At 38.7% G+C, this 27093-nt stretch overlaps 1 protein-coding gene across 2 annotated transcripts in view; it reads right to left on the bottom strand.

Annotated features, from left to right (window-relative positions):
* Positions 1 to 1215: 1215 nt before the first annotated feature.
* LOC105933703 (copine-9) overlaps positions 1216 to 27093 on the bottom strand; it is a 299289-nt gene continuing 273411 nt past the window's right edge. For both annotated transcript variants that reach the window (XM_036151288.1, XM_036151289.1), the window contains 2 exons: positions 13777 to 13850; positions 1216 to 8897 (listed from right to left, as the gene is read on the bottom strand). In XM_036151288.1, the coding sequence (XP_036007181.1) occupies positions 8670 to 8897; positions 13777 to 13850 (302 nt within the window). In that variant the 3' untranslated portion in view covers positions 1216 to 8669. The remainder of the gene's footprint in view (positions 8898 to 13776; positions 13851 to 27093) is intronic.

Here is a 27093-nt window from a genome sequence, read left to right as displayed (position 1 = left end):
ACTGGGGGAAGAACCTGCTGTGCTGCTGGCTTTGCAAAGAGAGGGCAAGAATTCCATATTTGTTCAAATGTATCCTCTCTCCCAGTGTGTGAGAGATGTTGATCATGAGATAAAAACACAAGGGTCTGATTTCATGGAGAGAATAATAAACTATTACTCAACATGATTGTGTAGAATGTTATCGTAATAACAGTAAAATGTCATAATTATTTAGTTTAAGCAATTCTTTTTATTTTGGAACATATCAGTCTATGTTGTGCTATCTGAAGCTGTGCATTAAACCATCTATATTAATTATTAATTTAGAAATGCCATCCTGTTTGCAACTCCTATGTGAAACAGCGACATGTTTTAAATATTTCGGTGCATGTCTGCTTTGGCATATACTGAGAGAAATCATTGCCAGTAACAAGGTGCAGAGACGGAATTGAAATCTTGCAGAAAAGATGGGCAAAAACTGGAGCAATTAAAACAACTTTGTCAATTTACCTGAATGTACTTTTATGTCTGTTTTCATGTGCTCTTCAAGGCTGCATTGTGATGAGCTCTTCACGGCCACCATAATAAAACATGTAGGCTTTTTCCGTTAAGCAGTGGCTTACTTTTCTTGAATAATTCATACACACAACAAAAGCTGGGCAAATCCCCTCTTCTCCTGGTGGCTTCCTTCATGGAAAATTGAAGAAAGTAAATGTGACCTTGATCCTTTCACTCATTCTCTGCTACACGTGAAGTATTTTGGTCTCTGAAATGTGCACTGACCAGACTTGTTCGTTTTCAAATGGCATGCACGAAAGACAGCTTGAGAACCAGCAGCATCCACCTCATGCATGATTCATCCCAAATGACAGTCTCGGCTGAGAGAGTAATGCTTTAAAGGAAGATTAGGGACACCAAGCACAGATATAGTTATGTCCATTTTTTATAACTAGGGCTCAAACCATCTTCATCTCCACATCTTTATATTGTCAGCTGCCTGGAGAGAGAAGGGGAGGGCATGATATTTAAATCTGCACTCCATCGGAAGCTGATTTGATGAGGTTGTGTATTTCTCACTCTCTGGGTAGCTCACAAGCAACCCCCCCCCCCCCCCCCCCCCCCCCCCCATCATGTCTCTCTGGGATTAGTTTAGACTTGCTCTACTTCTACATGGTGACCTCGAAATGCTAGATCCTCACCATTCCCTTTCATCAAAACATACAGCCACAAGTCGTGTTTAGTGTTAGTTAATTAAATATTTAATATGTTCCTTAGAGATCTGAAGTAATAATAAAAAAAGAATCAGATGAGTACATTAATAATTACACTATAACATTATCAAGCAAAAGAAAAAACCTCAGCCAAAGCAGAAAGCAGTGAATGAAAAGCGGTCATGGTGAAAATTTTTAACAGTGACAAAAAATCAATATCTTTTTCTATTAGCGATAGTTACCTAGAAAGAAAGGTTTGCAACCACCTCCTTGCATTTAAATAACCTCACATGTAAGGAAACAGAATGTCATTTATAAGAACATTGTTTCCAGCTTACCAAGAGCTTCAAGATGAAGTCCTTCTGCAGGGTAAGTTTGTATCTTTGCTACACTTGACCTGGGTTCAAATCATGGTTGCCGTAAAAACTCTGCCAAGTTTGTGTGTGAGTAGTAATATCTTCCTGTGGCAACCCCTGAATAAGTGAGCAGCCGAATGGACTTACAGAAAAACTTCTGACTAAGAGGTTCAGTTACAGTAATGAACGCCTCAGGACATCACAGAGTCCAGCAAGCACCAGTGGCAGTGGGTGGGTTTAAATACAACTACAAACAGTCTGAGGGGAAGGCTCTTACAGAACGTTCTAATAGGAAAATAATAGCTGCAAAGAATCCACTTTTGTATCAAGATCACATCAAAGACAGACTGAAAACTGCAACAAGTACACAAACAAAATGAAAGAAAGAAAAAGAAGGATAGAATGATCAAAACAAACCCAAAGAGCACATTTCATCCAACAATCCAGGTACAATCTGTGATGATCTACAAAATGTCCATCTTGAAGGCCTCCTGCGTAGGGCATATAAGAAGCTAAAAGCTCAAACATTTTAGAAACTTCCCAGATCGTAACCAAGCACTAGTGAGACACCTATCATCTGGCCTTGGCCCAGAATCTCAGTCGATTACAGAGATTATGAGGAAAAATAGACATTATGAAAACTGTCTTTTCACAGAGGTTTCATTCTTTAGCTAATATAAAAGCTTTTGAAACAGATTTATTTTTCTATTCTTCAGTACACTAAAACAACCATCTGCTAATACCAGAGATGCAAAAAAACAAGCAAAAAAGTAATTTATGTTACTCCCATAACCTTTGGCCATCCCAACCGCTTCTGTCAAAAGGATATTTATGTAGGAACATAATATCAGTATCAATGTGGAAATCACCTATAGTTATTGGTACCTATTTATCGGTCTATAGAAACCAAGTTTAGCAGAAAAAAAGTACATAAGCAAACAGCTACTGCAAATAATTGCTGCTACATGTTTCTTTTTAAATCAACTCATTTGATGATTTTTATATACTGCTTGGATATTTTACATTTCATTACGTAGAATAAATTGTCTTGATGTGTGACAATTATTATTATTTTCCCCCATTTTTCTTTTCATGAACTGTGTACAAAATGAAATACTTAATGGTACAGTGGATGATCTTTTACGGCTTCAATTTTAGGGGTAGTGGCCCCCGAAGACAGAGGTAAGACCAAAGTGTATTTGGAAGATTCTTTCACATGATCCCCCTGACGAGTGGAAGAGCGGGTATGGTCTCACGCATGAGCAGTTATTCAAAAAGTGACTTGGGCTTTTCTTATCTACATTCCTGGAAAAATCCTCCACTATACCTTTAAGAGAATATGTGCAATCAAATTTCATTACACAGTTAGAATTTAGTGTTACATCACATTTATCATGCAACGCAGTGTTCACTGAGTGGCTGGACATACTATTAGACAGGGATACACCTAGGACTCTTAATGAATGAAGTTTCATTTCTGAAAGTACTACTCATATTTACCACTTGAACCTCAAACATTTCAATACCACCAGAAACCATTAGAGGGGTATTTTTACCTGCTGTCAGAGCAACCTTAGCAATTATTTTAGTTTTTATTACTTATTCAAGCTTATGTTTTGGATGAAAAGTTCTACTCAACATCACATTCACCACAGAGAACATCAACCAAAGTAGAAATATGTTTGCTTCTTTATTCCATCATCACAAACAATATTTCTACTCAGCCAAAGACTATTCTATCTTTGAACAACTTCATCTTAATTAAATTAAATCAATCCATTTATTTAAAACATTTTTTTTTAGTTTTTGCAGCAACGCCTTCTCCACTAGTTGCAGCTCTAGGCATTTGAATATTCAGCCTATGCCAATGCTTTATGTAGCCAAATACCTGCTACATACTCTGCAAGAACCAGAGTCATTTGTTCTGGCTCCTGCAGCAAATTACATCATTATTGTTCTTACAGCACTGTCTTAAAGGGTCTTGCAACTCGATCTTGACACAACGTCCGGGCAGAACTTCTTGTCTTGTGGGGTGTCCGACCAGTGTACTGTGCTTTGACAGAATTTGGATGGGCATGTTTAGGTTGGAAGAGTTGAAAAGTCCCACACATCTGTTAAACTTAACACTGTAGTCACACAGCAACACTGGTGATTTAAGCCAGTGGTTTCAAACCCTGATCCTCAAGTACACCTATCCTACATGTTAGGTAGATTTTAAAAAAGAGAATTGACGGCCATTATCTCAGAATGGTCAATAAGAGGGGGCCTTCGCTCATTGGATGAGCTCCCAGAAGACCATAAAAAATAAATAAATAAAGTGAAAAAAGGTGTCTATATGCTGGAGAAGTTGGAATAAAAGGACAAAGGCAAAGTGTCCAGGGCCATACCCTTCCCCAGGGCAAGACGTTTGATTTCATGCTGAGAAAGTATGGGCCTGAAAGCATGGCATGCTTAAATGAATGGATAAAACATGCAAATTTCCCACAGGGGGGTTCATTTAATATTGCAGTACTAAAACAGATTGAGGGAAAAATAAAAGAACAAGAAAATAAATTAGAAGCAAAAAAGGAAGTTTAACTGTCTGCTATGTTTCTGGCCCATCAACAAGTGTTGTTTCCTTCTCTCTTCTTCTTCTTTTGTTATTTATTGGCAGATGGCAATCAACTCAAAGTGCATTAACCGCCACCTACCAGACTGGAGTGTGGTCTTCAATGATCCCAGAGGGAAATTAATAATACATACCTCAATGATATGCTAGAATGCTCAAATTAACATTCATACACACACATACACACACACACTAAATACGATTAAATAACCCAGTGTTTTTAAAAAATCTAATTAATTGAATTCTAACAAAATTTGATTTATTTCCTAAAAGATTTATCATCGAAAATCCTATTTACTTTCTATTTAGTACCGACTTTAAGTGCTGACGTTCCTCTGAATACGTATTACATTCAAATAACACATGTTCCACTGTTTCCATATAATTATAGTAATCACAAGTGCCTGTTTCATGTTTCCCTATTCTGAAAAGAGATCTATTAAGTCCAGTGTGTCCAATTCTAAGTCGAGATATGACTACCTCTTCCTTCCTCCTTCCATTCATACAACTATTACCCCCCACACTCTTTTAAATTTTATATAAATCTCTACCAGTGTCATGACTATCCCACTGCTCCTGTCAAACCTTACCGATTCTATTTTGAATAATAGATTTACCCTCACCTTTGCTTAAAGGAATATTTAAGTTAATAACTTTTAATTTCCGGACCTGTTTAGCTAATATATCTACTTCTTCATTTCCTTCTATACCTACATGAGCGGGAATCCAGACAAAAAAAACAAAACATTTCTTATTATGTAGCTGAACTAATAATTGATATATGCCTAATAATAAATCTAATCTACAAGATTTGCCAGATTTTATACTTAATAATGCAGCTTGACTGTCTGATGCAATTATATATTTACTTCCTTCTCTAATATTATCATCAACCAACCATTCTACAGCTAACATAATGACAATTAATTCAACTGTATAAACTGCTAGATGATCTGTTGTTCTCTTTTTAATCATGACTTTATGGTGTGGGATGCTCACAGCTGCTCCTGTTCTGCCACTATTAGGATCTTTAGATCCATCTGCATATATAATTATACTATTTTTAAATCTTGCAAAATAATTATTAACTATAACCCATTCTGGAGTCTTTCCCTTTTTAAGAAGTTTTCCCAATTGTAGATAAACTTCTGGTGTGATAAATAACCATGGTGGAATTGGTGACTGTGGAACTGTAAAACTGTACTGGAACTGAGTCAAACCCAAATTTTGAGCTTTGATGTCCCCAAACCATCCAAAGCTGTTACAATTAGATTTATGATGTTCCAACAGTCCTGCAGCACCGCCTTAGTTGGATGATCATTATTATATCCCTGTAGATTTACCCAATATGCATACATTAGTTTCAATCTTCTTAACCTTAAAGGAAGCTCACCAGTTTCAACTTGCAAAGCAGCTAAAGGAGATGATCTGAAAGCTCCACAACATATTATTAACCCTTGTGTTTGCTCACTATCTAGTTTTCTCAAATGACTGTCAGCAGCTGCCATTTATGCTATACCTCCATAATCCAAGGAAGATTTCATGAGAGCCTGATAAACACCCAACAGCGCACTTCTTGAAGCTCCCCATTCCTGTCCAGAAAGACATCTCAACAAATTATTGACTATTTTACATTTATTTTGAACTAATTCTATGTGCTGTTTTCAAGTTAACTTTTCATCAAAAATGACCCCTAAAAACCTCACTTTATTCACCTGTTCAAGCTTCTGATTATAAAGAGTTAAATTCACTTCCTTATGTCTTCTATAAAAACAAATAACTTGGGACTTTTCAACTGAAATTCTAAATCCCCATTTATTTGCCCAACCTTCCACTTTCAAAACAGTATCCTGCATCTTTTTCTGCAAAAAGATGAGATTGTGACCCCTTACCCACAGAGCTCCATCATCTGCAAATAAAGATTTCCCTATACTACCATCTATCTCATCAAAAATGTAATTTATCATAATATTAAAAAGAATTGGGATACACACACTGCCTTGAGGGGTACCATTCTCAACAATATATCTAGTAGAGAAATCAGCCCCAACTCTAACTTCTATTTCTCTACCAAACAGAAAATCTAAAACCCAGTTATACTCTTACCACTTATGCCAATTTTTTCTAATTTAATCAATAATCCCTCTTTCCATAACATATCATACGCCTTTTCTAGAACACAGCTATCACTATTTCTTTATTTGTTTGAGCTTTCCTTACTACTGACTCCAGGCACAGAACCGCATCCATCGTATTTCTCCCTTTACGAAAACCACTTTGAAAAGGACAGAATAAATATTTACTTTCAAGAAAATACGATCTATTTGTCTATAAGTCTATTTGTTACAAATCTCTCCATTGTTTTCCCTAATTGAGATGTGAGAGCTATTTGCCTATAGTTTGAAGGGTCTGTTGCATTTTTACCTGGCTTCAACACAGAAATTATAACTGACTGTTTCCATGCTGCAGGAACAATCCCCGTCTCCCAAATCAGATTAAACAGTTTTAAAATAAGATATATCATTTAAATGTTTAAGCATTATATAACACACTCCATATTTTCCTGGTGTTGACTGTTTAACATTAAACATAGCTTTTTTCAGCTCATTCAAAGTAAAAGGCGTATCTAGATCTTGATTTGTAACCATTCTCTTATTAGTGATTCCTGGATTTTCAGCTAAAATCTTCTCTTTATAACTCTTTATATCTTTAGATACATTTTCTGAACTATGTACTTTAATGTTTCCACTAATAATTCAGCCTTTTCTTTATTACTAACAGCTATTTTCCCATTAAATTCTAGAACAGGTAAGGAAAAGTTCTTCTTAACACCATTCATTTTGTTAATAACTCTTCATACCTCAGATAACATGGCTTCTCTTCCAATAGAATTACAATACTGCCTCCAACATGCCTTCTAATTGTCTTCCTAACTATAGCTTGGGCTTTCTTATACTGAATTAATGCCTCAAAAGTATGGCATCTCCTTACTAATTTAAAAGCTTTATTTCTTTCCCTTATAGAAATACTACATTGCTCATTCCACCATGGAATAGACTTTTTATTTCCTCTTCCCCCCGTTTTAGAAATTGCGATTTCAGCTGCATTAACTATAACAGACACAATCTTTGATTTACTTAACTCCACATCATCAAACAAGTTTTCATCTAGTTTATCCCACTAGTTATCAACTAAATATTGAAATAATTCCCCATTAGCCCTACTTAATCTCCATCTTGGAATCAGTACTTCCTCTTCTTTATCTACTTCAGAACCAACTGATATTCGAATAGGAAAATGATCACTACCCATAGGAGAATCACTCATCACCTCCCAAGATGTAATTCCAGCTATTCCATTTGACACCGATGTTAAATCTAAAACACTTTCTGAATTCCTATTACAATCATATCTAGTAGGACCACCATCATTAACACAAATTAGTGAACGTAATTCAAGAAACTCTTCAATGACCAATCCATCTGCATCTGTATTTAGACTGCCCCATAAAATATTATGTGAACTGAAATCACCACACCATACATTCTTTCCTTCATGCTGTTCATTTACGTCATTAAGATTTTGAATGGTCAATTTCTTGCTACAATTATATAGATTAATGACCGAAATCTGATCATTTCCTATCCAGATCTTAACAACTATTGATTCATAATTCTGCCCAATTGATTCCACTTTATATCTTATACAATTTTGTACAAAAGTACAAAATGGTATAATGGTATAAAAAAGTACATTCTCACCTGGGACTTTTTTTTAATATTCAGGGCCCTTTCTTTTTGTTTAACATCATTACAAATGATCAGCAAAGATCCATCCATTAACACTTTAACATTTCTCACTTTTCCAACCAGTGAGTTGATTTCTTTAGTAAGTAACTCTAGCCTGCTTGATGTTAGCTTGTGGCAAAGCTTTGAAATAATCAGGGCAAGGACAAACATCATACTGCTGTTGCCAAGACAAATCAGGGTGGTGAGGTTCTGCACGACTAACCAGAAACAGAAACAGGAGGGACTGAGCTGCAGATGTAAAGTCTGCAAGACACATTAAATTAATTAACAACATAAACTCTTTGATTAATAGGATCTCAGTATTTGAAGCCTTGGTTTGAAATACAGACTGTGCCTCCTGATATGATGATAGGTTGTACTGGCAGAAAGTTTAACTTGGTGGGTGCTGATGAAGTCACACCCTAAAAAAGAAAAGATATAACCATTTAATTTCTACCCTGCTATGCCAGATGTAGATGTCAAAAATGGAAAAGAAGCATGGTCTTTCTGTTTTTAGGCTCAGTTTACTGTTTTGGTTTTTGCCAACCAACCCTGAAGTTCTGCATCTAACACACACACACACACACACACACACACACACACACACACACACACTCACACACACACACACACACACACACACACACACACACACACACACACACACACACACACACCCTTCCTTTGCTCAAACTGACTCCTGCTCTGCAACACTTGTTACCCTCAGTCAGGGATGCGTAATGCTTTGCTTGGCAGCAAGAGCAGGGGTTCCACTGGTGGTAGACACTGAAGGAGGGTCAGTGTTGGCGGGCAGTGGAGGTCGTGGTTCAATCCCTCGACTCTTCATGAAAGACATCAGCTGATCAGGGATCTCTGCAAGGACGTCCTTGGCCAGTCGAGCCATGCTCAGGATCTGGTTCCCAGACCGATCCATGTAGTCCCGGAAAGGAACAAACTGGATAGAAGGAAACAAATATTGGCCTATCAGTACTCAAGCCAGTCCAGCACTTCTTCGCATATTCTGCTAACCAGGACTTTTAAACTGTAGAAATAGTTTGGTGGAAAAGTTTATTTCTTTTAAAACCCTAAGACTTAAACATTTTCTTATCCCCTTATGTGGGCTATATGCATGCTTCACCTCTGCATTTGAGGAAGAGTGCAGACAGACTTCCACTTCTGCGGAGACGATCGCTGAGCGCTCTTTTTGAAAGATAATGGCTGAGTCTCTTGTTGCAGCTTCCTAAACTGTCTGTGAATGATGTGCGATGCATTTTTCGTTTGTCAAGCTCAACCCTATGAAACTTAATGGAGAAAGGCTTCAAATTTTATGCTTGTTCCTACATAACAGGCTTTGAAAGTAGGCTGTTAATGCTAACTCATAACTAGCACCACAACTCCCTTGGCAGAAATATAGAAAGCTTTCCTTTTTAAGACATTACTGTTGCAGGTTAATTTTTACACATATGTTTGTAATTTCCAGTGTCAGGTAAAAGCTGTTTGACAGGGGAGGCGACCTGCCCTCCTGTACCAAGCTGCACATTATTCACAGAGTGGGATGTCAGCTGTGCCACCTGTCCTGTCATGCACTTACACCGTGGCACAAACCTTGAACCATGGTTTGTGTGTTTCATTGTTTTGTATTAGGTATTCTTTTTCTTAAGTAATAATAATTCTTTATTCATTTTATAGGGAGTAAAGCCTGGACCGGTGGACGGTATGATTGTTGTCAAGGACAAATCAGGGGCTACTTCAAAAAGTTCAATAAAGTATTCTGAGCTTTGCACTTTGTGTATGGACTCTTCTAGGTTTGTCGTTGTTGTGTCATAGTTTAGCTTAGTAATTTAGATCGGAAGGCTGTTTAACAACACCAGGAACGTGGATTATGCCGGGATTGTCTAAAAAATGTTGGCTTTCTTAAAACAGGAATCGGTTTCACAAAAGCAGTAACACATCAGTGTCAGCCTGCATTGAAAATTCAGAGGAATGTTTCAATTAGACTCCTTATTTTTACATTTGTAACACATAATTAGGTCAAATATACTGTAGTATCATTACATCTTGCATTATGTAAATATTCACTGTGAATCAATTTTTTTTTTAGATCCTTGCTCTACAAGGGATACAGTGGTGAGCTGCCAGCCCCATCCACCCTAAACCCTTCGCCTCACTATGTTGCATTTGAACCAGAAGCTCTATCCTTGATCTGCAGCATGAATATCTCCCTGGATAAACCCCTTGTGGACTCTCAGTTTGAAAAAGTGCAGGCTGGCTGGTTTCTGTTCTATCGCCATCCTCCGTTGTTTCCTCATGGAATAATAATCCAATAGGATGCACTGCCTGTCCTGTTCAAACAGTGTTCACTAATCACACCATTGCATGTTTTAAGGTATTACTTGGAAATCTAAGCTTCCAAATAAGATATTGTATGTTGACACTGTATAATTAAATTGTTACATTGTTTGTCAATATTTAATTGTTTTGTTGTAATGTATTTTTTTCTTTCAGAAGTTATGTTTTATATAGCAAATGTTTGGATTGTTAGACTTAAAAAATGCTTGTAGATTTGTTTCTTTAAAGAACATTTTAATATATGTATAACAGAAGTTAGAGACAACACATATTAAACAGTAAACGTTTCACAAAATAGAAAAGTGTTGTCTACAAATGTTAAAACGGAACACAATAGATTATACAGTATATCAGATTGTAGACAGAAGTAAAAAGACTTACATTATAACATTACAAAAAATACTGTAAATTATATTAACATGGAGCAGATTATTTACAATCAATCAATACAACTCTGTATGAACAATTCATTTTCAAATGAATCTCTCACCATGTGAACTTTATACAGTCATTTTCTGGCCCAGGATTTAGTCAGGGGACCATTCTGGTATTTAACCAAAACACAGCCCACAGCAAAAAATTGGTTAATGCAGCCAGTCAGCGACAAGGGGATCTCACTATTGAAGAGCTTGTGCTCTTTCAGCCTTCTGATGACCCGCTCCTCATGAACTCTGAGCCTAGCAATGGACTGCTTCTTCCTAACCTCTACTCCTGACAGCTGCTGCTTGTTCTTCAGGAAGGCAGCTATCTAGACCTTGCAGAGGAAAAGATCCTCAACTTGGAAACCCTTGTCCGCCATAAGAGCCATGGTGGGCTTGAGAAGAGGTACCAGACCAGATTGCTTCATAATCTCACGGTCACTGCCTTCATATAACGGGGACACAGATGTCACTGCACCGCCTGTGTGACGCCGTCTGTTTCCGTGCTCTGTTTTCGATTCCTGTTCCTACGTTGTTTATACTATTGTTTCCACTATGTGCCTGCCTATGTCTTGTTGTTGCTTTGGTCCTTCAACCTGAACAATGACAAATTAGTTATTTAAAGGTGCTGTGGGACTTGTACTGCTAAAAAAATAATAATGGAACACCTAACACAATGTAACTCAAAGTTAAACCCATTTGTAACTGTTCACTTAAGAAGCAACACAGATTGACAATCTGGGTTCCTCCTAATGCAAGACAAAGCTAGACCTCATGTGGCTGGAGTGTGTCAGTAGTTCCTGCAAGACGAAGGCACTGATGCTATGGACTGGTCCGCATGTTCCCCAGACCTGAATCCAATTGAGCACATCTGGGACATCATGTCTCGCTCCATCCACCAACACCACGTTGCACCACAGACTGTTCAGAAGTTTATGGATGCGTTAGTCAGGGTCTGGGAGGAGATCCCTCAGGAGATCATCCACCACCTCATCAGTAGCATGCCCAGGCCTTGTAGGGAGGTCATACAGGCATATGGAGACCACACACTCTACTGAGCCTCGTTTCCATTTGTTTTAAGGACATTACATCAAAGTTCGATCCACCTGTAGTGTTTTTCCACTTTAATTTTGACTGTGGCTCCAAATCCAGACCTCCATGGGTTAATGAATTTGATTTCCATTGATAATTTCTGTGTGATTTTGTTATCAACACATTAAACTATGCAAAGAACGAAGTATTTCATAGAATATTTCATTCATTCACATCTAGGATGTGTTATTTTAGTGTTCCCTTTATTTTTTTGAGCAGTGTAAATTTATTGTCATAGGTGCAATGCTTTGGTTTGGCATTGCATGTCAAAGAGTAAATTACAGTATTTTGACTATAAAACACACAATGGCATTATAAAAAGCCAGAATTATTTTAACTTAACTTAAATAAGATACATATAGAAAATACAATGTCAAATTACAACCATTTTCATATTAATCTGAACCACTCAACAACACTGCTAAATAGATACGTCTTGGTCATGATTCACTTGAATAGGTTTCTGGCCTTTCACTGCCAAACACTTTATCATGATTATTTGTTATTTAACAATTAAGTTTAATGCTAGGTGCTGATGCTACTTCCATGAATTAATGTTTAATTCATCATGCAGCCCATCTTACCTTGTATAAAACCTGATATCTTCATCAGAGGCAGCAAAGCATCCACTTTTTCCTCAATTCATCCTCTTTAGGGAAAGAAAAAAACCTCAAAAACATTTCCGGGGACAGCTTGTGCCAGGGACAGGTCATCCAAAACGGGAATTCAGGGACATCTGGTCATTTCTTGCTTCCTCGCGGCAAGCTACCAATGTTGGCTAAATCCACACAGTTGCTTGTCTGATACATCACATCTACAGAAATCCTGCCCGGCGATCCTGATTGGTTCTTCCATTTTATGTGGTATTGAAATCCCTCCCAATGGCAACGATTCCAGAGTCAGATTATTGATTAATGGCTAAACAGACCAACAATTTTTCTCAGCACTTTTATACATTCACCACTGAAAAACCTTACCCATGCCTTAAATCCACAGAATTTTTTGTTAGTCCACTTAAATGATAAATGGCTTGTATAGCGATTCATCAAGTCCAACAACCCCAAAGCGCTTTCACCAACCCTTATGACAGGTTATGCAATGATTCTTTTACCACCCCCATGTTTTTCTTTTCTTTTTGCACACTTGTTTGGTTTTAGCCATATTTAATTATTTTTAATCATGAAAGGCCTGGTTAAGGTCATGCCACATCCCAAACCTTCATTCTGTTTTTTGGTTGTGATTTTCTAAACAATTCAGAAATGAACTTGGATCATTATTATTTCAAGTAATCCCAAGATCACAAAGTGATGGTGACTTGCTGATTGCAACTGCAAAGCTACATACCTTCTTTAGTTAGAACTAAAGAATATTCATCTGGACATTTGAACTAGTTTGTCACAATGCTATGAGAATGTTAAAAAAAAACTTTAAAAAGTCTGCATACATCACACTAACTTTGGTACATTATATTAAAGATAAACTCCAGATCAGTTTGGGGAGGGCCTTAGGTGTGTGTTTTATTGAGTGACGAGACAAAACCAGAAATTAGCAGAATCCTGACTCCAAAATCTAAAGGTGTATCCATGCTTTGGATGTCTGGGATTTTCACCACAGAAACAGATAAAATGTAATAGAAATGGAGAAAGCGGAAGCTTTCCGGACACAAACTTTATTTTGGTAATCTTTGGTCCTGCCATTAATACAATGTTCATAGGTCAAAGTCTGTCCTCCACAACCATGTAATATCTGCAATATATTCTCAATATATATATATTGTGCAAGTTTGCAATCATGTCAAGCATTTATAAAAAGCCCTGAATTAATATTTCTGTATCACTTGTTTGTAGCATTAGCATTTGTCGCAGTGTTCAGTCCATTTCCATATATAATACAATTTAAAGGTTAACTAAAGAAAATTGTATTGCAATATAAAAAATATGGAGTGAAAAGCGAAGTGTATCCTGAGTTCAGCACCTGGACAATGTCTCTCTCAGCAAATCGTCCCCTTGAGGATACTCTGACCTCGTCCCCATCAAGCTCTTCCATTGCTGCAAACAACACAGAAAACATATTAGTGAGTGCTGCACTAGAAGCTTGTTCAAGACAAGTGAACTGTTGTAGCTTCACAATTATTGTTCTGTCCTCAGAACCAAAACAAACAAAGATATTTAAAAACACAAAGATGACCATGTCAACTTATGTGTTTTTGGTCACTTAGTGAACAAAATGAAAAATAGCTTTGGGTACCAGTCTCTATTTATGAAAGCTTTTAAACAAGTTAACAAATTCCAGCCACGCTCCTCTGCTATTTTAGGGAAATCTACACTTTATTTATTTATTGTTCTTATTTTCAAGAAATCCATAGACTTTTCAATCCTGTCATGATGGGAGTTTTTCTTTTTTTTTTTGGTTTGGTCAAACTTGGGCACAGCTGAACATAGGTCCATGGTAATTTTTACACAAAGTTTAGTATATAACAGTGTGATTGTGACTGTAGTACATACTTAAATATCTGTGTCTATGTGGACCCTGTGTGTAGTTAACAAAAATAAGTTAGTGTTGTAGAGTTATCAGTTCTACTGAAAAATATGTGCAGCAGCTAGGGTTTAACGGTACACAAAAGTCACAATTTAGTCCGTATTCTGCTCGCTTCAATCAAGAAAAATGAACATAAATATACGATTACTTTTCTCCCCGCGTCCCCATGAGGGATTAAGCAGGTCAGAAAATGGATGGATGGATTATTTTTCTTGGGTCAGTTGTAAACAAAAATCTATTTCAAATTCAGAAATTAATTTGAGTTTATTATGTTCTAAAACATAAAAGAAAGTGGAAAGTATAGAAAAATTCTCTCATCAACAGAGTTTCCTCTGACTGGCATTTAATAGGCTGATGGGATGCTACAGGTAGCCATTAGGACAGATTTTTGTCCATAACCAGTGAAACATTGTCCATTATAATTTTCAACTTTATAAATTACTTATTTTTTAATGTATTTATCTAGATGTATGTTATAATTTAGTGTGTGTATTCTTCCTTTGTATTTTTTTACCCTATTGAATGCTTTGTTTCTGCCTGTTTTTTTTTTTTGTTTTTTTTTTACATTTCTGCCTTATTATGCAAATGAGGGTGGGTGTGTCTTAAGGGCACCATTTCTGACTATTGGTCTGTTAGCAAGGCAAGGCAAGGTAAAATTATTTATATAGCACATTTCAGTACAGAGACAATGCAAAGTGCTTTACATCATTAAAATATAGGAAAATAAAACAGAATAAAAGCAAGCAGGAATAAAATGTAGAAACAAAATAGAACAAAATAGACCTTAGTGGTCTGGAGGGTTGATACACTGATAACAAGTCTGTGATGTATTTAGGTGCTAAGCCATTTAGGGATTTATAGACTAACAGAAGGATTTTAAAGTCTATTCTCTGAGATACAGGGAGCCAGTGTAAGGACTTTAGAACTGGGGTGATGTGCTCTACTTTCTTAGTCTTAGTGAGGACGCGGGCAGCAGCGTTCTGGATCAGCTGCAGCTGTCTGATCCACTTTTTAGGCAGACCTGTGAAAACACCGTTGCAGTAATCAATTCTACTAAATATAAACGCATGGATTAGTTTTTCCAGATCCTGCTGAGACATCAGTCCTTTAATCCTAGAAATGTTCCTCAGGTGATAGAAAGCCGACCTTGTAACTGTCTTTAGGTGCTTTTGAAGGTTCAGGTCTGAGTCCATCACTACTCCCAGGTTTCAGGCCTGATCAGTGGTTTCTAGCTGAAGCGACTGAAGCTGTGTGCTAACTTTTGATCTTTCCTCTATTGGTCCAAATATTATTACTTCAGTTTTGTTTTTATTCAATTGAAGAAAATGTTGGCACATCCAGGCATTAATTTCTTCTAGGCGTTTACTTAGTGTCTGAACTGGTTCATAGTCACCTGGTGACATGGTGATGTAGAGCTGTGTGTCGTCTGCATAGTTATGGTAGCTGATGTTGTTTTTTATGATCTGAGCTAAAGGGAGTATGTAGATATTGAATAGGAGAGGACCCAGGATGGACCCTTGGGGAACCCTGTCATGATGCAGCCTGGTGGCTGCATTTTTAGCAGTTCCTGCCTCCTCCTTCCCAGCGCAGCCTGATCAGGATCACCTGTCAGGCTGTAATCATCTGTGACTGGCTACACCTGCTCACCCTGCTTTAAATACTCACCTCAGTTTGTTCCTGGTCGCCAGGTCGTCTGCAGTCTCAACTCACACCACGCCAGTCTAGTCCAGTACTCAGCCCGGTAACTGACTCTGGTTTTCACCTTCCACTACTCCTTCTTTGCAATAAACTCTCAAGACCAGCTCTGTGTGCTTTGTCCGGGTTCATGAGGACAAATCATGACAGCGTGACCCGGCAAAAGATGAACCCGGACAGACACACAGAGCTTTTATGCAGGAGCCGGCTGGATTTAACTACTTCTGGCTCCACGTTCTCAACCTGCCGCCGTTCTCAAGTTCCTGTGATCCCGAAATTCTCAAGTTTGTGTTCCCGACGTTCTCAAGTTCCTGTGTTCTCCAGCGCTCTCTAAGCGCCAGAGTCCTCCGGCGCTCCCGGTCTGTTGCTGCCCAGCACACGCTCAAGTCCCCAGCGTTTTCATACGCTGTTGAGTTCTCTAGCGTCCCCTAGTTTCTGTGTTGTCCCGGTGTTTCCGTACACCTGTTGTCCCCCAGTGTTCTCTAGCCTCCTGGTTCCCCTGTGTTTTCTAGGCTCTTTGGTTCCCCTGTGTTCTGTTTTTTGACTCTTGAGATGGGCCTGTAGTTCTGGAGTAGTAGTTTGTCTAAGTTGTTCTTTTTCAGCAGTGGTTTGATAATTGCTGTTTTTAGGGACTGGGGGAAAACACCTGACAGAAGGGATGTGTTTATTATCTGAGTCAAATCAGACGCTTTGACAGGCAAAACTTTCTTAAAGAAAGCTGTGGGTAGAACATCAAGGCAGCAGGAGGAGGAACTTAGCTGCTGAATGATCTCCTCTAAGCAGTAGTGTAGTGGTCCCTGGAGAAGTGGGTATACTCTCAATGTTTGCCCTTTTAGATGCAGCTCAGAAAAATGCTGTTTTAGAAACAATGGCATATAACACTGCTCTATTTAGTTTACCCAAAAATCCATCTGTAGTATTTACTCATTTTAGCCTAAAATATTTAGATTAAAATATTTCCTTGTAAAATTTTCTTTGGTTTATATGGAAGGAATTCCTACACTACATCCAGAATCAGCATTTCATTAGTGTAGGTTTTTCAATATAGACCTAGATGATAAGGCATATGGAAAGTCTTGAATTGAATGAAAAAGAGAATCTATAGAAAGAGATAAAGGTAATGACGAGATCATCAAAACTCAAATCACTTTCTCTTTCTAATGCATGAATTGTGAAATTGAAACACCCAAAGAAGTGTTGATCCTGTTGATTTAGACCCCCAGACAATGAATGTTTAGCCCCAATTTATGAACCTAGATTTTAAAATGGACGGTGATTTTAAACTTGACAGTCAAAAAAGGACCTCAGTTAAGTCATTTTTATTAATTAAAGAACCAAAGCGAAGGTAAAACCTATTCTTTCAAGGCAAAAATATGGAAACCCTACTCCTTAAATGAGCTTCACCTTTACACCCCTGCTTGCTCATTCACAGTTCTGAGCAGAAGCTTAGAGGGAACAGGGTCTTCTCTACTGGGGCCCTTTAAGTTATAGAATGACTTGTACATTTGACAGGCCCCTCTGCTTTCCAGTTTTAAAACCTATTTTTACTCATTGGCCTTCAACCTTACTGAGATTTTATCTTTTTCAACTTTTCTTGGTACTTGTATTTCTGCTGTGCTGGCTGGTTCTATTATGTTTAATATCAAGTTTTTATTATTATTATTATTCATTATTATTATTATTATTATTATTATTATTATTATTGTTGTTGTTTTAAATTGAGTCTTTACCCAAGTCATTTTATTAAACGTTATTTTGTTTTACCTCCTGTTAAAGTGCTCTTTAAATAATGATGATGATGATGATTATGATCACAAGAAACTTTTGCATCACCTCCCAGAAGCTGGAAAGCAAAGAGACAAAAACATTTTTCACACCTCACTTAGTAACTCAAGGAATTATTTTAAACTAAATATTTTAGGCTAAAATATTAAACTGTTTATTGGTTGTTGTTTTTTTCTTCAATCCCACCGTTATATTTAGTAAAATCTGCCAAAAGCTGCAGCATTTTTATTTAATCCATCTGAATGCAGTATTTGCAAGTCATACTCTGATTGGATGGAAAGAAACCTGTCTGTGATTGGCTGGTGAGGTGGACAGTTTTTGAAGTCATGAGCGCACAGACTCAAGCGAGCGGAGAAACAGCCAAGCGAGTGCACAGCTGGTGTTGAGCGTGGAAGGAGCAGGGGTCCGTTCTTCGTACGTCGCTAACTCAGTTAGCAGGATTTCATTGTTGACGATTTGGCATGATCTTGGATCGTTTGGTTCTTCGAAAGACATCCTGCACTTGTTGTCATAGCAACAAGTGCGCTAGCTTGAGCCTGCTCCAGAGCAGGCTTATTTCATGTAAACAAGATTAGATCACGGCTGTATAAGCGGAGGAGATGGGAAGTCTGTGGTAGCCATGTCCATTTTTACGACAGCAACCTGTTGCGGAAGGTGCAAGAATAATTTGCAGAGTTTTTTTCGAATTAATTGCGTATTGCGCAATAGACAGGATCCTTTAGACCAGCGTGACAAAGTAGAGATTTTTCTTGGTGGCTGTTATAAACAGACACACACATCATTTAACAGTGGCTTTTAAAGAGGAAAAAGTGATGTTGGAGCCATAAATCTAAAATTTTAAGTTATTTGTATGATGGTTTGCTTTTTATTTTTATCATATTCAGTAAGAAGATTTGTTCGGGCCATTTTATTGTGAAGTTTAGTTTACTTTGAAAGGTTTGCTTCCTGTCGAGCCGTATATTGTATTAGAAAAAACAATGGATGGATTATCTAGACACGGAGCAATACAGTTTTACCGTGTAAACTGTGGATGACTTGGAAAAGGAAGATTTTCATTTTTTATGGATAAAGATTGGGGTTTTTTTTTGTTAAAATTCCCAGTTTGCACGTGTCCTTTACTTCCCGTGTCTAAGGAAAGACACTGAAATTTGGATCTCTTGATATAACAAGTATAATAATTAAAGGCTACCATTTTGTAGAATATTCTTGTACTTCACTTTTTTCCCCATGTTCTAGTGGGTCCCGTGGAGGCTCTGACATAAAAGAACAAAGTAAATATGAGATTATTAAAATGCAAAAATTAATACTGTAGAAAGTGATAGAAACATCTACCATGGACAGTATTTACACATTAATTTGTCTGCTGCTTTTTGCCAGCCCTCTCTCCTGGCTTTAACAGATTTTTAGGTGTTTTAATGACTCAAATTAATCATAACCGTCCATTAAAAGCTCTTGTTCTGCCTGTGAGAAAAACTGTGGGCGTTCTTTGGCCACGCTGAACAGCCAATAGCAGCGCTGCTGATCAATGTTTCTACTATCGATACATTTCCCCTTTTAAACAAACGCAGTTGTCTCAGATAACTCAATCCAGCCATACTAATCATAAACAACAGATGTGTTGGAAGAACCCAATTAGCCGGATCATGATTAGCCGGATGAAATCATCTTGGATGTCTCATTTGATCTTGGATGTTTTAAGCAACGTACGAAGAACGGACCCCAGGTCGGTGCAGACATGGAACTGAGTGCGAGGATAGAGGGTTGAGAAGAGTTTATCAGATTTGAGCGTGTGCCAAACAGGTTTTGAGCGTGCATGTGATGTTGAAACGCTGAATACCTGTCTCACTGTGCGCTCAAACAAAAGGCACAAATATCACTCCAGAAGTGGGTATAGGCAGTGCTGACTGAGAAATAAGTGGGTATACACCATATACCCGCGTATACCCTGGGGCTCGTTCTTCGTACGTCACTAACTCAGTTAGCTGGATTTGATTGTTGACGATTTGGCATGATCTTGGATCGTTTGGTTCTTAGAAAGACATCCTGCACTTGTTGTCATAGCAACATGTGCGCAAGCCTGCTCGTGACCAGGCTTATTTCATGTAAACAGGATTAGATTGCAGCTTTATAAGCGGAGGAGATAGGGAAGTCTATCGTAGCCATGTCCACTTTTACGACAGCAACCTGTTGCGGAAGGTGCAAGAATAATTTGCAGAGTTTTTCGGATTAATCGTGTATTGCGCAATAGACAGGATCCTCTAGCGCAGCGCGACAGTGTAATTGTAGAGAGATTTTTCTTGGTGGCTGTTATTAACAGACAAACACATCATTTAACAGTGGCTTTTAAACAGGAAAAAATGGTGTTGGAGCCATAAATAGAAAATATTTAAGTTATTTGTATGATGGTTTGCTTTTTATTTTTATCATAATCAGTAAGAAGATTTGTTCAGGCCATTTTATTGTGAAGTTTAGTTTTATTTTGAAAGGCTTGCTTCCTGTCGAGCCGTATATTATATTAACGGATTATCTAGACACAGAGCAATACAGTTTTTGACTGTGTAAGCTCTGTATGACTTGGAAAAGGAAAAACGGAGAATTATAAAACGGATGTATTGTCATTTTTGTATTTGCATTATTTCTTCATTTTTTATAAATATATTTTTTTAAATTCCCGGTTTGCACGCATCCTTTACTTCCAGTGTCTAAGGAATGACACTGATATTGTATCTGTTGCGATAACAAGTGGCTTTTTAAAATAAAGCATAATAATTAAAGGCTACCATTTTGTAGAATATTCTTGTATTTCACTTTTACTTGTCCCCATGTTCTAGTGGGTCCCGTGGAGGCTCTGACATAAAAGAACAAAGTAAATATTAAATTATTATAATGCAAAAATACATACTGTAGGACAGCACTTACGCATTTAATTTGTCTGCTACTTTTTGCCAGCCCTCTCTCCTGGCTTTAGCAGACTTTGAGGTGTTCCCTGTCGTTTTAATTAATGACTCAAATTCGGCATAACCTTCCATTAAAAGCTCTTGTTCTGCTTGGGAGAAAAACTGTGGCCGTTCTTTGGCCATGCTGAACAGCCAATAGCAGCGCTGCTGATCATTGTTTCTACTATCGATACATTTCCCCTTTTAAACAAACGCATGAACGCGCAGTTGTCTCAGATAACTTAATCCATCCATACTAATCATAAACAACAGGTGTGTTTGAAGAACCCAATTAGCCGGATCATGATTAGCCGGATGAAATCATCTTGGATGTGTCATTTGATCTCGGATGTTTTAAGCAACGTACGAAGAACGGGGCCCTTGACTACAACACTGCCTCTAAGCTTTTGTAGTTTATTTGGCTGAATTTGGACATTTTGTCAGGCTAGGTTCCTGCTGGATACAGCTTTGGTTCTGGTGTTGATATGGAAGTACAAAATTATCCTTTAATCTTTAGGATCTCAGTAAAGAAGTTAGCAAATTCGTTGCAGGCCCTGGTGGAGTGGAGTTCAGAAGCCACGGACACAGGAGGATTTGTTAACCTGTAGACTGTGGCAAATAAGGCACAAGCATTATTAATGTTCTTGTTTATGATCTCAGAGAACAAATATTCTCTTGCATTTTTCAGTTGTAAGTTATATCTGTAAAGTCTCTCTTTATAGATGTCATAGTGAACCTGGAGTCTGTTCTTTCTCCACCTGCGTTCAGCTTTCCGACATTCCCTTTTTTCACCTCTAACTGCTGGAGCAATTCTCCAAGGAGATTTTTTCTTCCCGGAAAGAACCTTCACTTTGACTGGAGCAATGCAGTCAATGATGTCTGAGACTTTAGACTGAAAGTTATCTACTAGCTCATCTACTGAGTTGCAGCCCAAGGTTGAAGTATCAGAGGAAGCTTGAATAAAAGTTTCCGTAGTATTGTCCTTAAAGGTGCGTTTTCTTACGATGTCCCTTTGGCTAAATGAGTCACTGGAAATTATGCTTTCAAAGGTAACAGAAAAGTGATCAGATAAGGCAACATCAGTTATATTGACATTAGAAATCTTTAGACCTTTAGTGATGATCAGGTCTAAAATATGTCCCTGTCAGTGTGTTGGCTGTTTAACATGTTAGCATCTAATTGCATACCTGGAATTCATGCTGGTGTCATTGATAGATGCTACTACCAGCCACGCTCACAATGGCTACCATAGGTTGTCAGTGAGCTGAGGCTTTTAGCAACATTATTTGAAAACTGTAATTCCCGACTTTCTTATCTGTAGTACGGACACTCTAGCAGAACGTGTGTTTTAGTAAGTTGCACACATGGGTGCAGGTGACAGGCCAAACTAGTTCTTCCCAACAGAAACTGTAGTCCCTGCATTGGGAGCATGCATTCCATTCTGCACATTACCAATTAAATTCAATTACATTCAAAAATACTTTACTCCCAAAAGGGAAATTAAATGCTGGTGTTACTCATATCATGCAGGGTTTTTTGTACATGCTGATGGCTGCAGGCAGGAAGGATCTCCAGTACAGGTCTCTCTTACAGCTGATCTGGAGAAGCCTCTAACTGAAGACACTGTTGATGTACAACAGTCTCATGAACAGGATGCTGAGGGTTGTCCATAATGTTCTTAATTTTATGGAGAATCTTTATTTGCAAAGTCATCTCCAGGGGTTCCAGAAGTGTACCCAGAACACAGCCGGCTTTCTTTATCAACTTGTTGAGCTTCTTTAAGTCAGATGCTCTGATGCTGCTACCCCAACAGATGATGGCAGATGAGATTACACTCTCCACAAAAGACTTATAGAAGATCTGCAACAACTTGCTGCAACCCTGAAGGACCTAAACTTCCCTAGGAAGTTCAGTCTGCTCTGTCCCTTCTTGTAGGTAGCTTCACTGTTGCATTTCCAGTCCAGTCTGTTGTCCAGATGAACACCAAGGTATTTATACTCCTCCACCACCTCCTTTTCCATTTCTCCTGAAATTGACAATCCTCTTCTTTGTTTAATCTACATTCAGAATGAGATGATTGAGTCCACACCATAACACAAAGCGTTCCACCAGCTATCTGTACTCAGCTTTTTGTCCATCTCTGATGCACCCGACAACTGCAGAGCATTTCTGTAAATGACAGGAGTCAGACTTGTGCTGGAAGTCTGAAGTGTACAGAGTGAAAAGGACCCGTGAGGGTACAGTCCCCTGTGGTGCTCCTGTGTTGCTGACTACCTGGTCAGATACACAACCCTTCAATCTCACAAACTGTGACATGTTTGTGAGGTAGTCTCTGATCCAGGCAATTGTTGAGGCCTCCACCTGAGTGTTTTGGAGTTGCTGACAAAGCAAATCCGGTTGAACTGTGTTTTATGCATTGGAGAAATCAAAGAACATGATCCTCACAGTGCTGTCTGCCTTGTCGAAATGATAGCGGGTTTTTTGAAGTAGGTGTATGGTGTATGATGGCTTCTCCAACTCCATGTCAATAAGCAAATTGCAGGGGGGTCCTGATTGCTGCTTGTTTGCTTACGCAGGTGGGCCAATAAGAGTCTCTCTGGAACCCTCATGACCTCAACAGGTCTAAAGTCATTGAGGACGGATGGGTGAGTTTTGTTTGGTACCGGAACAATGAAGGTGGTCTTCCACAACACTGGAACCTTCTCTTTGATCAGACTAAGGTTGAAGAGGTGCTGTTTATATGAGGCAGTTGCAGTTACAGCTCAAACGTCGTAACAAAGGTTATATAAATAAAATTAGAACATAATTTGAATTAAACTGCAATAAAGTTACACACAACATCCACAGCAGATCCCAGAGAAAGATCGGTCAATCCTCCACAACCTGAAACGTCTCTGAAGCAGAGTCCCTCCGAGTGGATTTACGTACTAAACTCTAATGATCTACCTGTGTGTGTTCTCACTTTATTTATTTCCTGTAACTGCTTCTAAATCTGAGTCTGACTCACAATTTACGCAGCAAAATACAAACATGAAAAAGTGTGATTTGATTTGTGTCCGATGACGAGAGAGTCAGCGAGCCACACTTAGAGCAGCACACAGTAACAATAACAAAGCGCTCCATAAAGATGTTATTAATCAGAGGAATGAAAGTTATTTTCGGATTGTTTCACAGCAGTTACATCCAGCAGGCAAACACGCCCATAGCAACACTCCTCAGCTCTCTGCAGCCCCATCTCTGGTTTGCCTGTTTCTGTCTGAATATGCGCTATAACCGCATCTTTAAAATGAACTGCGCCTGGCTGAACCACAGTGAAAAGTATTACAGCTCTGCGCGTGAGCATAATAAAGAAATCGTGTCTATCACCACTTATCCCCCCCAGGAGCAGTGGTAATGGCAGCGTGCGGGCGTGTCATGCGCGTCAGAGCTTGTCACCAGTTCAATGGCGGCCCCATGAGTAGCAACGCTGTTTGTAGGCGCTGCGCGATCGATAGAGATGGTCACTCAATTTAATCTCGTAAATAAAACTTTCGGCCAGAATTAAATTTTTCCTCTGCTGACGTAAACGACGTAAAGTCAGGAGAGAGAAAGAGACATTTTCTGATTCTTGCTCATTTTCTTCTCCCGGATCCGTTGCGATTCTCTCCTCTGTTGCCTCCAATTTCTCTCTCACTCTCTTCCTCTCCTCCTTAATGACTAACTTTGACCTTAGATGCCTCACCTGCCTGACAGTTTCCCTGATTTCAGCCAGTTGAGAATATTTGCGTGAATGATTGAAGCAGAGACCACAAGCTAGGTGTGGATATTTCATCTTAAAATCAAGCATAGAAGAAGATTAATTTTAAATAAATACATTTTGGGGTGAATACTGTATCGCCCCGTTATGACACCCAAGCACCAGACCGAGGTTTTGCTGCTAACACTATATTTTAGGACGAACAGAACAGGACAGCTTTCACCACGCCAGTCCACCGAACCACCACTCCTCCACATGGAAGCCACACATTTCTTCTGGTATAATCCCAAAACAACCCACTTAAAGAAACAGTAAGTGTGCAACAGCCCTTAGCAATGAAGTCTAATACGGATCATTACAAAAAATGTTGTTTATTGATTAAATTTACAGTTTTTGATTTTAATCTTTACAAAGGAAATGTTTATTTACATGTCTTTATGGTGTGGGGGGGAAAAAACAGTCAGACAGCCATTACAGTTTTCAGCTCGCACACCCCGTAATGGCATCTCGTGCACCCCCAGGGGTGCACCACACTTTGGGAATCCCTGCTCTAGTAGAACAGGTGACAAACTGTTGAAACGTTGGAAGCGTAACAGAGTGAGGCATGATTCAAATCACCAGATGTTGCATTTGGATGTTGTGTCTGTAGCTTATCCACAACTGAGCTGATGACATCAAATGCAATGTCGGCTAGGCTAGTGAAACTTAACTAAACTACTAAGCAAAATGAAGATAATAGAAACTAAGCTAAGGAACTATGTACATGCAAAATAACACAAAAGACAAAACAAAAGTGGTTGATCATCATCAGAATAATTCAGTGAATCCTGGTTCACTGCAGATCTGATTTAAAAAACATGGAATGAGCTTAAATTAGTTTAACTAATTTAGAACAACATTTGGCATGTGTTTCAACCCATTCACAATGCAAATCCTGAGTTACATAAAACATTTTAAAGAATGACTTGCTCAGTTAAATCATTGACTTTAGGGAAAATGTTGGAAGAGTACATACCAAAAAATAACTGAGCCAAAATTTGAAGGGTTCAGGCGCACTGCTTGAGCATTGCCCACTGAGATAAGAAGCGTGCCACAAAATCTGTTGCCCTGGAAAATTGCATGACAAGCATATATATTAGCTGAATCTCTTTGTTATACCCACAAAACAGTAAATTTTAAAGCTACACAGCACTAACTCATCCATGGTAAAGGATGAGTCTTGATGACGAAATAGTGAGGAGGAAATAAAGAAGTCCTCATGATTTAGGGTTTCCTTCCAAAATTCTTAAGATTTCTCTCATTCTTTTCAGAAGATTCTGTTTTCCCATTTGTGTATTTCAGTTTTTTTGTCATGTTCTGGTGTATCTGCAGCTGCACTCAATGATTTAAGGACCACTAGCTGCACCTGCACTCCTCTGCCACGGGACAATCAGCCTTATTCTGTTCACCTGTTCCTCTGCCTTTATATATTGGACTTTCACAACCAGCAGGGCCAGACTACTGAAAATGATTTGTGGGGAGCCCAGCATTCTTCCTGGCCTTTGTCAAGTCTCCAACCAGGTTCTCGTCTTTTGGATTTCCCCGTTTCACCTTGCCCATGCCAGATACCTCATTTGCAGTGGTGGGCATAGTTGTGCTAATCCACATACAGCTAACTTTTCGTTTATCACATTATTGTTAACACCAAGTTTGGAAACTGTTTGCCAACTGATAAGTACCCACTTTATTGGGTTTTAGTACCTGTAACTACGATTACAACATTCACAGCAAGATATTAATCTGATATTTAAGTTATTGTCTACACAGCCACGCATACTTCTCCAAAACAGTAGCAGTCACAGCTCCACAAAAACATTGTTTATAGCTGTGCTGTTTTCTTCTTAACTTCCTCTTCTTACCATGTGGTCTTAATATTGTTGACATCCATGGCTCAAAAACAGAGACATGTTTTTTTGGCCCTTTAATTCGTGGTGTAACCGAGTTTTCTGGGATCCTTCCCGGCACATGGGCTGAAAGGACACCGGACTCGGAGCTGGGCTTTTGGATAGATGCATGGCGCAGCGGGGCTCTTATTTTTCCAACATTTTTGAACAAAACACTGGCCTGCATTTACTGCCTACCCTATCACAATCCTTGGGCGACATTGAACCAGCATGCATAAGAAAAAAACTTGTTTCTACACAGCAATGATTATATGGACCCATGTTTCCAGTGTGAAAGCAAGTCACAAACAGAATGCCCAGGTTGTAGGCAACATGAGCATGGGGAATAGGCTAAGTCGGCACATACTGCAAAGGACCGAAGTGCTGCAGGTCCAGATGGCATCAGCTAAGGATTCCTGAGGTGCTATGTGAATCAATCAATCAATCAATCAATCAATTTTATTAGTCAACTGCAATTTGCATTACAATCGAAAATTCAGTTCCAGTACAACCGTCCATCACATACACTTCACAAACATTTTGGGGGGAACGATTGACTGAGGCCTTGCATTGCCAGGAACGCACCCCGTCGGCCGCTGCTACATGAGCGCTAGCCGTTAGGTGCGTTCCCCAAACTGCCCCAGACCCCGCCTTACACGGTGTTCCCAGGCGCTGCCCT

This window comes from Fundulus heteroclitus, chromosome 20, assembly GCF_011125445.2.
Source record: "Fundulus heteroclitus isolate FHET01 chromosome 20, MU-UCD_Fhet_4.1, whole genome shotgun sequence".
Lineage (NCBI taxonomy): Eukaryota > Metazoa > Chordata > Actinopteri > Cyprinodontiformes > Fundulidae > Fundulus > Fundulus heteroclitus.
The sequence above is the reverse complement of the archived record's forward strand: the minus strand, read 5'-3'. Positions and strand labels throughout refer to the sequence as shown.